Source organism: Schistocerca gregaria, chromosome 1 (assembly GCF_023897955.1).
Source record: "Schistocerca gregaria isolate iqSchGreg1 chromosome 1, iqSchGreg1.2, whole genome shotgun sequence".
Classification (NCBI taxonomy): domain Eukaryota; kingdom Metazoa; phylum Arthropoda; class Insecta; order Orthoptera; family Acrididae; genus Schistocerca; species Schistocerca gregaria.
The window spans coordinates 467,377,987-467,394,300 of record NC_064920.1 but is presented as its reverse complement, the minus strand read 5'-3'; the positions used below and the strand labels follow the sequence as shown (position 1 = coordinate 467,394,300).

At 35.4% G+C, this 16,314-nt stretch overlaps 1 protein-coding gene across 2 annotated transcripts in view; it reads right to left on the bottom strand.

Annotated features, from left to right (window-relative positions):
- Positions 1–1,246: 1,246 nt before the first annotated feature.
- LOC126352829 (E3 ubiquitin-protein ligase COP1-like) overlaps positions 1,247–16,314 on the bottom strand; it is a 63,370-nt gene continuing 48,302 nt past the window's right edge. For both annotated transcript variants that reach the window (XM_050002716.1, XM_050002717.1), the window contains one exon: positions 1,247–16,215. In XM_050002716.1, coding sequence (XP_049858673.1) covers positions 14,083–16,140 — 2,058 coding nt within the window. In that variant the 5' untranslated portion in view covers positions 16,141–16,215 and the 3' untranslated portion in view covers positions 1,247–14,082. The remainder of the gene's footprint in view (positions 16,216–16,314) is intronic.

The window sequence follows — 16,314 nt, the reverse complement described above, 5'->3', positions numbered from 1 at the left end:
CTCCAACCTGACTTAATATTAAAAAAGGTCTTGCCTTCCTACAGGTTGTCATTGAATTTGGCGTTGTGTTGCGTATAAGCTTCATCAACTGTCCCTTCCCAATCTTACTTACATATAGAAAATGTCTAGTTACAGCCAGACCTATGTATACTCTCAACTTGCACCACCAAAATGTGTGCCTTATTAGCAGTCATCTGCACCCTCAAGTCCCATATTGAGTCACCTCACAGCATTGTCAAAGATGGAGCTGATTGTAATGTCAGAACAGCTATGGAAACTAACATTAATGGTCCCAGTTTGAGTAGCAACCCTGTGAGAAACACTCCAGTCTCGACCAAGGCTATTCCCAGTCCCTACTATCATCACTACCTGATCCTCTTTGGTGAAAGGCTTAAACAAAGCCCTTAAGACCTCTGTCACATTACTGGTTTAAAAATGCTGGTCATATGATACTTCTCACCTAAGGACTACAGCACCTGTGGGTGTACACTAAACCCATGGCTGCTGGCTAGCATCAGAATTCTCTTCTTAATTTTCCTAACTTCGGCTCCCTAAGAAAGCAGAGTGTCTGCTGCAGATTCCTGCTCAAACAACAACTGGAGGCTAACCTCAACATGACTGACACATGGCTAGACCTGTGAATAACCTTCATTTGAAGTAATTGGCGTGCATTCTCTCCTAAATAGCCTCACTGCCAATTGCCAGTTCCCACTTCTATCTCTATAACCTCTTGAGCTCCTGTCTAGCCTCCTCTAACTGTACATGAAGAGCACATATTCTCACTTCCTGTTCCACTGTTAATGTACTCATATTATGTATACTCTAGCTCCAGAAGAGCACATCGCTACATTCCCTATTGCTTCTGCACTACACTAATGCCAGTGAAACCACTCCCTACAACTCTGTAACCTATAAAAATTCATGCCCTTCTTACTCATAGTCAATTTTTACAATATCTTCAAACAAATGCAATGAAATAACTTGCACAGTGAGCAACAAAAAGTATATAAATAAGAGCTTGTGATAAAGTAAGGCAGATGGAATTTATAAAGTAAAGCAGGTGGCATTTATAAACTAAGGAGGATGGAATTCACTCTCTTTGAAAAGTTTTGTGCTTTATTTATAATACATTTACCACACACAAAAGTACATAACATCCTGATGCACACACCTCATGAGGAGAAATTTACCAAAATATGAGGAAAAATTACATTTTCTAGCTTGAACACGTTTTTATGCTTTATGCAAACACAATGTAATTTTATTGCATATTCCACACGAGCAGAAAAGACAAAAAATTAGAAGCTTATATTGCTGCTGGAATGGTTGCAACCAGAACATGCAGTGGATTGTTGAATAATAATCCACCTCCCGAATTTTAGACATTACTCCCAGTCTCATTTATCTGGCTGTCAAATTACACAAATTTATCTCAAGAACAGGTAGCATTTTGTATTATGTATTTTCAGTGGACTAAAATTGTTCACACTGCATGTAACATTAAAAGAACAGCAATATGTATTTTCAGTGGACTAAAATTGTTCACACTGCATTTAACATTAAAAGAACAGCAATATGCTTGATCAGAAATACAGAAAACAATATTAATAAAATTGAGATCACTCTGTGTGAGAATACTTAAGACTGAAAAGCAATTCAGAAAATTGGCGTTATAAGAAAATAACTGGTAAATCATATGAAGCAGCATACATTTTGCTTCATTTTTACACCATCAATACATCACCTGCTAGAATGTTTTGTGACTGCTTCTCTAAATCTCCTCTGTTCCAGTTCACACAAAGATGTTTTGAAAACATAGACTCAGTAATTATATTAATATTAAATAAAATTATGATATGTGGTATTTATTCTGCTGCACAGTAATAAATATGCAGATAATTAAATTACAAGAAAATTTTAATAATTGACAAAAGAGACAATTAAATATAAATCTTTTGTTTATCAAAAATGGTTCATTCTGAATTTTTAAACACTGTCATATTTGTATGATGATACATTGACAACACAGTACAGATGAAAAATAGTGCTTTAAACTCTGAATGTCACAACACTGTTTTTAACTAACTTGCTTTTAAAACAATGCAAGGCCCACACAAAATTTTTTGGCCTCAACCTGAGAAGTGTATTCCATGCTGTCTGCAATTATGATCTAGTATGGCACATACATCATTACATCAAGGGTAGGGTTCTGACAGAATATATTGATATAAAGTGCTCACATCATTCTGTTCAAATATTTCATAAAATTTAATAAATATTTTGGCAACATAGCTTGATCCCTTTTAAATTTTTTATTAAATAAATCTATGAACATTATTTCAATAAATATTTATTATACATAACATGTAAATTCTATTCACTATACATGATACATAACCACATCACTGAAAACATCCACCCATTTCTTTTATTCATAGTAAAAATGCTGAAGTCAGTAAAATTCAGTTTACTGGAATGTTTACTTACACAATAATAATAGAAGCAAAAATCTAAATGAGTTTTGAATGAACAAACATCTTACTGAATAATTTTCAATGACTAACTGAAACAAACATGCGGATGGGGAAACAGCAAAAATGAGCATCTGCTCCTCATTCCACTTTGCCAGAAATACAGCCAATATCTACTTACTTGATACAGAATTATGGCAAACTCTCACTAAAATGACTGTATATAATGCTTGTAAAATGCCTGAATACTATATTAAATCAGCACAGTTAGCTCTAGTGTCTTACTTGATATATTTCAAAATAAATTTACAAAATACAGTGGAAATCTGCACCAGTTGCATTCCTGCTACAAATGATGCAGTTCAATGTTCGCAGCAACCTATTAAGGCAACTCGTCAAACAGTATTACATCCTTCCCAATTCTTTTCCTTTATCTTACAGCATTTGTAACATACCTAAGTATTTCTTCTTAATATTTTAAATCAGTATTTTTGTGAGCACTGCTACCTACAGGCCCCACAATAGTTTTTTTGAATGGATGGAGCTTATATTATGACAGAAAACTGTCAATATTAGGTATTTAAGCACCAATCTGCACAGAGTGGATGCACAAAAAGTGCAATGCATGTATATTAACATGTTTAGTTTTACGAAACCTAAACACTATGTCAATGTTTCTTTAATACAGCTACCAACATTCATTTAATCTAAACTACCTAATCATTAAAATCTCAGTAACCTTTCCTACACTAAGCATTTGTAAAACACATTTATACGTCAATCCACACTAATGCTAACACCTATTAACATGTTAATATAAGAGAAGAAATAATAAAGTTAGATGACTGCTCATAATGCTATAATGGAATTACAGTTAAGAACATAAAATGTGAAATACCTCCATACTATCTCATAACTTCTACTCATACATAAAAAGAAGTTGCAGCAGCCCTGCAAATAGATATGAAATTTACATTTGTAAAAAAAAAAGTTTTTGTATATTTAAAATTAAATAATTCATTTTATCTTTCCATTCATGCAACTGATGACAAACATTAATTCTTTTTTCCCATCATAAATGGTGAGGCACCTCACCCCCCCCCCCCCCCCTCCCAAAAAAAAGGTATTCGTTCAATACATTTTCTACTGCCTGCAAAGGACAAAATATTCTTATAAAACAGCATTCCAAAAACATATACATAAAAAATTTTGGCTGTTTTATAATATATTTAAGTCATTTACGTCAATGATACTTCCCACAAATATACTTGTCCTAATACGATAGGTTAATTAAAACAGTTTTATAGGCAGTCTATCAAATGATTACGAATAAGAACACACACACACACACACACACACACACACACACACACACACACACACACACACACACACACAGAGAGAGAGAGAGAGAGAGAGAGAGAGAGAGTGAGTGAGTGTGTGTAGTACTTAGGAGGTGGTGGTGATGGTGGTGGTTAGTGCAGACTATTTAGTTAGCAGTATTATAGAAGGAAATGAAAGAAAGTCAACTTCCACAATGTATAATACTTTTCCAATGATTTTGTGTCTCCAATTTAAATATCTGCATCAAAATCCTCAAGAGAATACATTTCTCATTCTCTTCACAATACCTGATACTCTCACTTTCACAGCTCTTATTCTTAATTTCCAGCTGTAACATGTTCTGAATTATAAAGCTTAACGAGCCAACTGCAACTTAATTTAGTTTTTGAAATCTGGAATTTTAAAGTACATGTGCCCTTAATTACACCTTTCTGTTCTATTTACTATTCATTCTAATTTGTAAGACACACCAACAATGTAGGAAAAGATAAAGGTGACATGTTAAATTGCAGACAGGCACAACTAAAAGACATTTACTCAAAGCTTTCGGGCACAGCCTTTATGAGAAAAAGAGAAACATACATAATTTATTCATGTAAGTAAGCACATCTCAAGCACACACAACTGCCAATTTTGGCAGCTCGGTGCGTGTTTCTGATAAAGGCTGTGGCCAAAAACATTGTGTAAGTGTACTTTTAATTGTGCCTGTCTGCAACTTAATGTGTCATCTTTATGTTAAGTAGCAAATCTATCTTTTCCTACACTACTGATATTCCTATCTATAATTTCCACTGTTGCATTTGCAAGACACATGCTTGTGTCAGTGTAAAAGAAGATTCGTCATATACTCAGCAGTACCAAATGGATCAAACACCTTTGCAAAAATTACCAAGGAATAAATACTTTTTAAAAAAATTACTGCGTGTTATTGATTAAAACAGAAACAGTATGTCAATTATTATCAGCTCAAGTTTTGACACCCTAACAATTACACTATCAGTTCTCACACATAGTAATCAAGGTATTATTATTATTTTTAATCACACAGGCCAACAAAATTCTGTAACAACTTCTATCTTAAGATTAAATACAGTAAAATCAATTTGTTTTGCAGTTGCCTGTCTGATATTAGTTCTTTAGCATGACAGGTGTGTGTTATTTGACACCAATGTCTTCAAGTGCATGGTGATTACTTCTTGGTCATTCCTCCAGTTATCGCTTACTCCATTCCTGAATTTTTTAACCATAACTTATGACATAAAGCAACATAAGATTATTTCATTCAAAGTGGTGCTTCACAGTTGTTAAGTTCATTAAAAGAAAACAATCCTCTGAGAAGCTGCAATAAGACTATATTCCACAACTTGCTTCAATATTATCATCATCTTATGCTCAAATGCTAATAAAACATGTAATAAGTGATAGTCATAGTTGCCCCTAACACACAAATATGACTAGATTACATGTTGTGGTAATACACTGACTATTACTTGCTAACACTATGGAAACTAGTTGTTGACTAGATGAAACCATATTCCAGCCAGTCAGCAGGCCTCTCTTTTTCAAACCAGAAAGTGTATGTACTGCATCAATGCCAATCAGTTTTAAATGTAATTTTTAATGATACACTGCCAGTAGATTTGATGTAGGAACAATGTAGCTTATAGATACTTTACTATATGCAGCTGAATTGAACACTGAAGGATTCTAAGGAATCTTGTAAGATACATAGGACCCTGCAAAACAAGGACTAACTTACAATTAATGGTGCACTAACAAACAATGCATGTAAAAGTTAGTCAAAGTGCATTGCTTTCTTCTTCCTGTACACACATTTTGATACAAATTGTTGCCTTAACAGAACATTTTACCCACTGAAACTTAATGAAAATTGAGAGCAATCTAAGTGTAGTTGATGAGACTGTTAAGTGATCATACATTACTAGCATCAAAAAACATTTTTAAATGCCTAAACTGTCATTTCTCCGAAGGAAAAACATAAATGATTAAAATCATTTAATTCTCTATTTTGAGAATGGTCAGGAAAAAGAGGGCAGGTAAGACTTCAGCAACTCATTGCCTGTTGGATTTTGGAAAAGGATGAGTGTGGCACTGGAGGTTAACTAGGAACATGGTTTTACTGGAAAGAACAGTCTTTTAACTAACATAACAGTCCTCATCCATTTCTTAAAATGCCATATGTACTCCATTTATTTGACTGACCTGCTCGAAGTCTAGATGTGGAGATCTCAAGGATGGTTCACAATGTAGCATAAATGAACTGAGCATTCTCTCGATGTTGACAGTTGACTAGCAAGAGCGAAAACAGTATCTGTTCATGCATTTTAATTGTAAGGAGTCCAGCAAATCATTAAAAAAAAGTTTGTGTACTCTCCACCACCAACTGGCCTCTACATGAGCACATATTATGAAATAATTTTTATTGTCAAGTCATCTAAATGGAGAAATGGAAGAAATACATATCCTATTGAATGTCTTTAAACTACATACATAACCAATTTTATAACTGATTACTTCCTGTACCATATTTTTCCACTGCTTAAATTCAATGACAACAACTATAGTGTTACATGGGTAACTGTGCCCTTGCTCCTACAACAAATGAAAGTTTAAAACTGAGGAATCTATGTGGGCACTACTTTATGTATCTGGGCACAGTCCGATGCCTTAATATTCCTCCCATCAAAGGGAAATAAAATCATGAAAGACACTTACAGCAAAAAAATTCACTGCCAATCAAATGACTTCACCTTAAATATGGCTTCTAACAGGCTAAGGTAGATGACAAAGTCTCAAAAGGTAACATTTCATTGTCTCCCCCCCCCCCCCCCCTCTCTTCCTTTTCTCTTTCCTCTGTTGTATGTAGGTTTCCTGCATCCATGTGACTTAAGTTTGTTAGAGATTTCCATCTGATATAAGTGGTACATTCACATCTGTCACAGAGAACTAGATCATGTAAGGTAACTGGAGCGATAAAAAAAAAAGTACTCACGAAACAGTTGCAGAACACATCAAAGATTATAACTAGGTGAGCTTTTGGAGTCAGTGGCCCCTCCTTCATGCAGAAGGGTTGAAGGGGAAGGAAGAGGTGTGAAGGAAAACGACTGGAGAGCTCTAAGAAAAGGGGTAGATTTCGTGAAAGCTATCCAGAACTACGTGTCAGGTGAGACTTACCGGATGGGATGAGAAGGAAAGACTTGATCAGATAAAATTAGTATAAAAATCAATTCTGGAAGTCCCTTCGGAATTGGAGTGAAGTTAATCACAGAAATTTTAGTTGCCCCACTACTGTTTAGTTTCCTCATGATGCAAGTTCAAGAGATACATTACAAAGTCCAAAGTAGCACCAGCATCTATGGTTGAAAACTGTCTCAATTGCTTATATTTTCCTCTTTTTGCAGAGCACCACTGAACCTTGAAGTTGTACATTCTGTACTTACGAAGTGATAAAACCACCCAATAGTCACATAGTACACATTAAAACTAGTAAAAATTGTCTGTTATGTTGTGGATTACTGCATCTAAGACACTCAATTTCTTTTGTAAATAGGTAGGTCAAGGACATCAGCAAAAAAGCAACACGCATATGGATTAAATTTGGATCACACTCACTCTGATAATATTTTTCATGTAAAGAGAGATGTAATGGAACAGTAGAATTTTGCCAATTGCCAAATTACTGGGTATTTTCAAAACAAAAGTCAGTGTGGCAAACATTTTCCTTTCTACAGTGAAAGCTGTCTTATCGTACCTTTTTCAACACTTGGGAGCTCTGGTCATTTTCATATTGCTATCAACATGGACTAATATATGCACCTCAATGTTACTTATCACAGTTTACACACAAATGTACAAAAGTAACTGCATTGTGATCACTGATTTTATAGTAATTGCCATTACAACATGACCACAAAGTAACTACATATTTATTTTAAATTATAGAAATAGTTTTTATGACTCAAAGAAAGGTTTCCTTATTCAATAAATAAGTATGTTAATTAAATGGATCAGAAAACATAACTCGAGTGTTGTTATACAAATGCATGGCACAAGAATGTGGAATGGTATTGCACAGTATTCTTTTTTCAAAAATAGTTTAGTTCTGCTTTTGAAGAAAAAGCAGTCACCACTCATCTTGCCCACAAAGTAATGGGCAATGAATGAAACATACCAAAGGAAACTAAATAAATATAGTTTTCGGATAACTGTTATTGAAATTTTAACCGCACTGCAATGCAAAATAACATTACAAACTATATCATTATTGATTTCATTATCTGTATTATTTAAAACTCTTACTTGAATCAGTTATTTTAGTTTTATTTCATAAAAGCATTTTAATTGATAGTGATATACGGTATTCACTGCCAAACTTTCCCACTACATAGTGGCACTGCAGCTGGCAACAGGGTTATTCTGAAGAGAAATGCATGGCAGATCTCTTTCAAAGGGACCATCATTGATTTACTCTAAGTAATTGGAGGAAACTACAGAAAACAGATCTGGATAGTTGGACAGGAATGCAACAGATGAAGGTTGGTAACGAGCTCTCCAGCAAGTTTCATAACAAATAAAAGTTTTTAATTATTCCATGCAAATAGAAAATTATGTCAAATGAATGTTACCGCGAGATGGGAAACATTAGGACAAACTGAGTCAAATCTGCAATAGGGATCAGTGGACAATCAGTGCACTGGCAAATGTTCAGCAAATTTTACAAGGCAAATGTTCAGGAAATGGTTACACTGGATATCTCAAGGAATACTTTTTTAAGCAGTGTCTATAGTTAACCTTGCATCATTTGGTCTTCATAGTACTAGAAATAAATAACAAAATATTGAAATCAAATGTCATTTTAAGGAATGCAGTTGCTAATGTACAATGGCACGGCAGAAAAACTGCACAAATTTCTCATAAAAATGCACCTTACAAATAATTATGAAACAAAAAACAGAAGCCTATTTTCATTCAAATACATGTATTTACAAAGTTCATTCACTTCGTCACGATCCCGCACTGGGAAACTTTTCCTATTCACTGAAAGGAACCTATGCAAAGAGACCATCAGACAGCAAGATTTTACATGATGAGGAATATGTAAGTGGAAAATAGAGACTTCAATCTTAGATAATCTTGAATTACATTATGAAAGCCATCACAGAGTACGTAGGACCTAGAGCAGCATTTAAAAAAAAAAAAGGTTAGCCCATTATGCGAACAAAAATGTTTTTATTGATTTTTACGCAATTCAAGCTAACCCAATCTCATAGATTTAAAAATGCAGAGTGTTTAGATTCAACTTAGATACGTCTAACTTCCACAAAACTGATTCTCATTTCAAGTACTATAACAAAACGCTGTAAAGAAAAATGCGATTTTTAGCATTAAAGTGTGGTTTCTTGTAGAATAAATGTTGATGGCACTGTGTGCCAGCTGTGGAACTATGCATTTTACATAAAACTTCATTTTGTAAAAACTGTTTAACTTTTCATTTAAAGAAGAATAATACCATTAGTAGGCTGAAAAAGTCAAAGCAGTAAACTTACATAAAAGACATACACTGTCCGATTACAGAATAGATTTAGATCACTTTGCCACATGATGTGACCCTGAACTCTGCTTGTGAACTTATTTTAAACGTCTGATCTTACCCTAAGCACTACTCAAATTTCCAACAAATTTGCTTTTTCATTTTTCTATCTTCTCTTTGTATATTTTTAAGTTTATTTCCAGTCTTCATCTGCACACTTTCTATTCTTTCTTATGCAATTTCTGCCCATTTGTACCTTTAATAACAGTGCCCTTTAATTCTTAATTTTTAACTGAAACTGTTTTAGCTTTTCAAATATAGTTTGCCGTGTTCCACATTTTGTTTCCATTTACTCGCAGGCTATTTAATCCCACTTGGTTCTAGGTTGTGTGTCTTCCTTTTCTAGGGACTGAAAGCTCTTCCTTTTGTTGTACACTTAGCATTCTCTTTACGGATACTGGTCCCTACATAACTTCTCATTCCTTCTCTTTTCCAGTGTGTACGGAGTGCTGAGCTACATTTATAAGCAGTAAGATTTTTACTTTCATTTTTCTCCCCACTTACACAATTCGCACTTTAATTTCATTGTGAAGTCAATCACAGTCTTGCACTCTCCCAGCTGCAGATTTGCCATTTAACAGAAATACATAATTCAGTTCATACTGTATTATTATTCATTGTGACGAAGAAGAGATGTAAATGAAATGTACACAGAAAGGACAACTTTTCAGTGAGACACGAGTTGTAGCCCAACTGAATCAACTTCATTTGTATGGAATCTAATGATTGAATTTGCCTCTCTGTAACTGAAAGATTTTACCAAAAATTTATATGCTTCTGCATACATTCAAATTAATCATGCTATTCCAACTACAGTATTGAAACATTTTTATTCCATAAAAAAATTAAACCACTTAAATTGCTAAAAAGTACAATGTTTATTTCTTGAAGTTTTCCACAGGATACAATATTCTATCACTTGTTGGGTGTGCATCAGGGATTTTGTTAATTCTTGTTCTGTCATCTCAGCCGACAACCTTTCAGTCGTCCTCAAGGTGGCCGGTTTGTGTAAGAGCTGTTATTCTGTTCTGCCAAAAAAATGGTAAGCATAATAACAGAGCAATGAACTGTCATGAAGTTTCAGGTGAAGCTTTGAGAAACTGCCACTGAAACCTACCTTTTACCAAAAGAAGTGTATGGTGAAGAGTGGTTTGAGTGGTTCAAGCATTTCCAAGATGACCAACAAGACATTGAAGATGACTCACACTTGGGACACCCTTCAACATCAAAACAGATGAAAATATCAAAAAAGTAGGTAATCTGATTTGATCTGACTATTTGATCAATTGCTGAAACTGCAGGAATGACAAAGAATGTGCAATGCAAATTTTACATAACCAATACCAATTTTACATGAGAAAAATGAGTGCTAAACTTGTGTCAAAAATTCTCACAATCAAACAAAAAGAAGCTTGTGAAAAAGTTTAAACTAGCACTTTGAATACCACTGAAAATGACCCTAATTTCTTGGACATAGCAATAACATGTGACAAACCTTTGTTTTTCACTTATAATCCAAAAACAAAGTGCAAATCCATGCATTGGAAGGGCCAAACTTCACAAAAAGCAGAAACAGCTCAAATGAGCAAATCAAGATTCAAAGCAATGATGGTTGTTTTTTTTTCAATACTCATGGAATTGTGTATCTTCACTGGGTTCCTGAAGGTCAAACTATTTATTTCAGTTTCTTGTTCACAACTCTGTGAGAAAATATGACCCGAATAATACATCATGGGTTCTGCATCAAGAGAACATACTGGCTCATAGTGCATTTTCTGTTAAGAGATTTCTAGTGAAGTAAAGCATCGCAGTGTCAGACCACCAACCTTATTCAGCTGACCTAGCACTATGCAACTTCTCTATTACCCAGGGCCAAATCTGCATTAAAGGAATATGATTTCAGTCTGCTGAAGCAAGAGAAAGTAGTATGCTACATCAAAATATTCAGAGAGGAAGGCCTCCAATACTGTTTCCATTAATGGAAAATTCACACAGAGCATTGTAGGGATAGAGGGTTGGAGTATGAGAGGATGGCAATAACTAAATATTTATGTTTTTGGAATAAAATGTTTTATAGCAATAGACCTTTTGTTTTATAGCCACATCTCATACACAAAGTGTTATGTATGATCTATACAAAAGCTTGTAAACCTGAAAATGGCTTTCAATTAAGACACTGAAGATGTTAATATTAGCTAGAGATCAAAATGCACATAAAAAGAGCCAAAATAAATGTAAATACATACAGAATGGAAGTGGGGAGGGTGCAGAGGAAAAATCAATATTTCAGATCTCACTGATGAAGAGGCCATAAAGACAGGATTGCAAGCCTCGGTAAGACACGCATAGAGAAGAAAAAATGTTGTTGTTTCCCAAGGAATCACTCCAGCATGCACCATAATAGAGTCAGAGAGACACCGAGGGCAACCTAACTCAGTATGGGTGGACAATGATTTGAAACCTGATCTTCCAAGATGTGAGTCCGGTGAATTAACCACTGTACGACAAAAATTTCAGAAATGTTTTCATCTATATGAGCAACTGAGAATGTCACACTATTTATGACTATGTTTTAAAATTTTTCAACAGTTATGAATAAATATGCCATTAATTAGAAATTTAAAGATAATATCCAAAGGTATGATGACAATGTTTAAAAATGTGTTGGAGCCAGATATTATGACATACCATGTGTAACTGTGTGGTGGAAATAGTGTCTCTCTTTGATCTGTTTCTGATTCCCCAGCAAACAGAAATGAATACATTCATTTTCTCTCAATTTTCTGTATTTGTATGATGTGTGGTATTCACGCTTACTGAGTGAGAAATAGTTAAACTGATGGTCTACTAAAAAAGATAGATAAGATTGGAAAGCTACTAAATCAATACAAAAATGGGAATTCCTGGGTGGACTAAGACATATCACAGACTTAAGATCACACAATACCGAAGCATGGTAAGTTAAATGATGCATTTATTTTGAAGTAAATATGGGCGAATCATCAAGTCCGAATGCATTATACAGAGTGGAAAGTCGTGAAAGAGTGGTCCCTTAGAGATGAGCTAGGTCACAGTATTCACTTGTGTCATATTGTCTGTTACTCTTAAGATGAGGCAACTGTTCAGCTGGAAGAGTAACTTTGGAAAACACTAAAGAAAATGGAGGACCTTAACCCAAAAGTTTAAATAAATACATAGGATTAAATAAACTCATGTATATTATCCAGATTAGACACAGAAAGTAATGGTGTACACCTTAACTTCTAAATTACAATCTCAGCAAACACATAAAGATAATTGTTTTAACAGTGTGAACCGATGTTGGGGAGAGCTAGATGCAATTACTTTATTTCAAGCAAAATACTGTATACAATAAACATCTAGAAGCCGAAAGTTTGAAACAAATATTTGTGTATTACAGATAAGCTTCCTTATTCCACATACACAGGATGATAAAATCTTACCATTTTGGAAGAGTACAAAAATGTACTAAGATAAGAATTAAGAATGTTGTGCACAACCATTTCATTTATTTCTGCCGAATTACTTTAAAAAACAACATGGCAGAAGTACAGCAATCATGGCACAAATTCTATGACTGAAATAGTATGGTGTAACAATTATTTTGTTGTGTGTGTGTGTGTGTGTGTGTGTGTGTGAGAGAGAGAGAGAGAGAGAGAGAGAGAGAGATTACAACATGAAGTAATTATAAATGAAAACTCATCAAGTCACCTTATCACTTATCTATAAAAACCAATGGTATTTATCTCAAACAATGACATATATTTTAATGCAGAAAAATCTAGATATTCAGAAATACATACATAGCACTACATCTTTTGCATAACTTTTGAAACTGTGATAAATCTGCAAAATAAACATTCCATTAATCATGATAATGCTGAGAGAGAGAGAGAGAGAGAGAGAGAGAGAGAGAGAGAGAGAGAGAGAGAGAGAGAGGGGAGGGGTGGGGAGGGGGCAGGGAGGGGGGGGGGGGGCAAGCATCAGACTTTGCAAGACACTTTAAGGTAACACACAAAATAAACCATGCAAAACACAAAAGTTCTTTGTATCAGGTAGAGGAATTATTGACAACAAATGTGTAATAAAATAAATATATTTCTACAACTCAAAATGCACAAAGAAATAAATACACACTACAACACATAGAACACATTTCAAAGTCTATATTTAAGTTCATATACACCAAACAATACGTTTGATGGATTACATCCAAAATATTATTAGTGAACGCTTGGTAACGAATACAGAGTGTGAAAACTACACAATCAAAAAGTCTCCAACCTCTTGCAAATATCTACATGTACGAAATTACCGGTTTCAGCCGAAACACTAATGCATTAATTAACATGAGGCAAGTTACGCAAAGTACATCAAAATTGAGCAATATGTGTGGGTAGTACACAGAGTACGGGTTTACAGTTGCACCCATCCTAAAAAGTTTGTAAGTACACTGGTTCCTTACTTCGTTTTATGCTGACTAGCAAAATTATATCAAATCGCTGGATTTTACAGTGATCCTCCAAAATGTGACTATGTTAATTTATCCAATAATGGAAGCACCAAAAACACTTGCCCCTGGAAAGGATGAGGTACAACATAATAAACCCTCAGGAACTAAAAGTTGTGTACACCTCACACTAGCTCCAAAATTTTTATGATACCTTGACTGTTTGCAGCAACAACAATATTTGAATGCTGCCTCCAACAAACAGCAGATACAAACTCATTAACATCGTCTTCTTTTCTATCCTTCTCCAAAACACTCTTAACAGCATCAAACTTAAAACTGAACAACTGTTTGGTAAGTCCTTTGTAATAAACATACAAGGCGTTATTTTCAGAACCACAAGCTACATAATCTCCATCGGTTGCTAGACCTACAAAATTCTTTTCATTAATATGACCAACAAATGACCGCAGACAATGTGGATTATTAATATTCCACATCTTCAACTGACTGTCTGTTGATGCAGATACAATCTCTTCCTTGTTGAGAAATTTAACATATGACACAGCTTTGCGATGACCTTTAAAAACTGATAACGGCTCCTTCATATTGCGGAGATCGTAATAATGTACACAATGGTCAGCAGATCCAAATGCTAAATGGCAGGAGCTGCGAGGGTTGAACTTAACACAGCAAACATTAGCTTTTGCTTCAAGGGAAGCTACTGATCGGTCAATGTTTAGTGACCACAGCTTTACTCTTGCATCATCTGATCCTGATGCTATAAGTCGGGTATCGACATCATTGAAGTCTACACTCCAACATCTTTTCTCATGCTCTTGGAAAGTTTTAACACGCTGCCCACTGACAGCATCCCACACAGTAACTGTTCCTTCATAATCACTACTCGCTAGAGTGCTTTTGTGGTATGAATTCCAGCTTACACATGATATTTTTGAATTTGATACCATTTCAACACATGGATAGTGAATATCCACTGTGTCTCTTATGACAGCTCCATAATCAAATACTTTTATTCTTTTTGTGACTCCAGCAATGGCAAAAAACTCATTGTCCTTATCAAATTCAATACTAGACACAATTGTGGAGTTATTAAAGATATCGCTTGAATAATTTAGGGTTGCAAGTGGCCGTAAAGAATTATACCGGGAAAATTTCACTAAATTTTCTCTAAATGCATTCAGACCTTGGCTTTCTGATGATGGCATTGCTGTTCTATCAATGCTACCACCAAATGACTTGTCCATACTGCCTCCAAATGATTTGTCCATACTGCCTCCAAATGATTTGTCCATACTGCCACCAAACATAAGTTCTTTGGCTCTTGAATTGAAATAGCACTGAACAAAATCATCAAAATGGGCATGCATACGTTTCCGGCGCAGTGCCAGACTTGTTGCAGAGCTGTCCAAGTTCTTCTGGCTGCCAGTAAATCCATCAGGACCCATTGCTTCACTCATGCTTTCTTCTTTGCTAAGTTTCCCTGGGCCTTCAGACGACAATTCCTTTTTCAGACCCAATGTGCTGCCTGAAGTTGATGGTTCTTTCTCCAACTTGGGGCATTTGGTGTGGACTTCTTTTAAGATGTTCTCAACTTCTCCTATATCCCGCTTAATAAGAGCAACTTCCCGTGTAAGCTGACTTAACTGCTCTTCCTTCTGCTGCAGTAAATGTGTGAGAAATTCATATAAAAGCTTGTTTTGAGCTGCACATGATTCAGCTTCTAATAAATGTTTTCTCTGTGTCAGCACTTCCAAAATAACATTTACATCTGGCAGTGTTAGGTTCAGTGACTCTGTAGCAACAAAGTCACGTAACCCATCAGGACCTAGAAGGCTTTCACCTGAGGCGTCACGTGTTAAACCAGCCTCTGATGTTCCCATGACTTTTGATTTGTATTTTGAGACCAGCTCATTCAACAAAAAGTTCGGGAACACTTGTTCACGACTGCTAAGAGAAAACCCACATTTTGGGCACCGTCCACAGGATTCAACTGACTTTGATATGCACCTGTAGCAGAAGGTGTGTCCACACCTTGTGATATGCGCCTCCTCAATCAGCTCGAAGCAGACTGGACACAAATAATCACTACTTTTATCCTCAAATGAGCCACCAACACCGTTTAGCACCACTGAATGCTGACGTTTTGTAGGTCGAGAACGCTGTGGAGTTGAAGATGACGATGCACTGCCAATACTTCCAGTACTTTTCCCAGAAGCCATTGGCGACAAATACTCACTGAATTGTCCAGAACGCGTGCACTGACCGCCACCATTTATCAGCAGACAGAATGCACCCTGAAACAGACGAAGTATTCATGATTAATGGAACCTCTCATTATATTGTAATGGGCAAGGAGGGGGAGGGGGGGGGGGGGGAGAGGAGTGCGAGAGGGG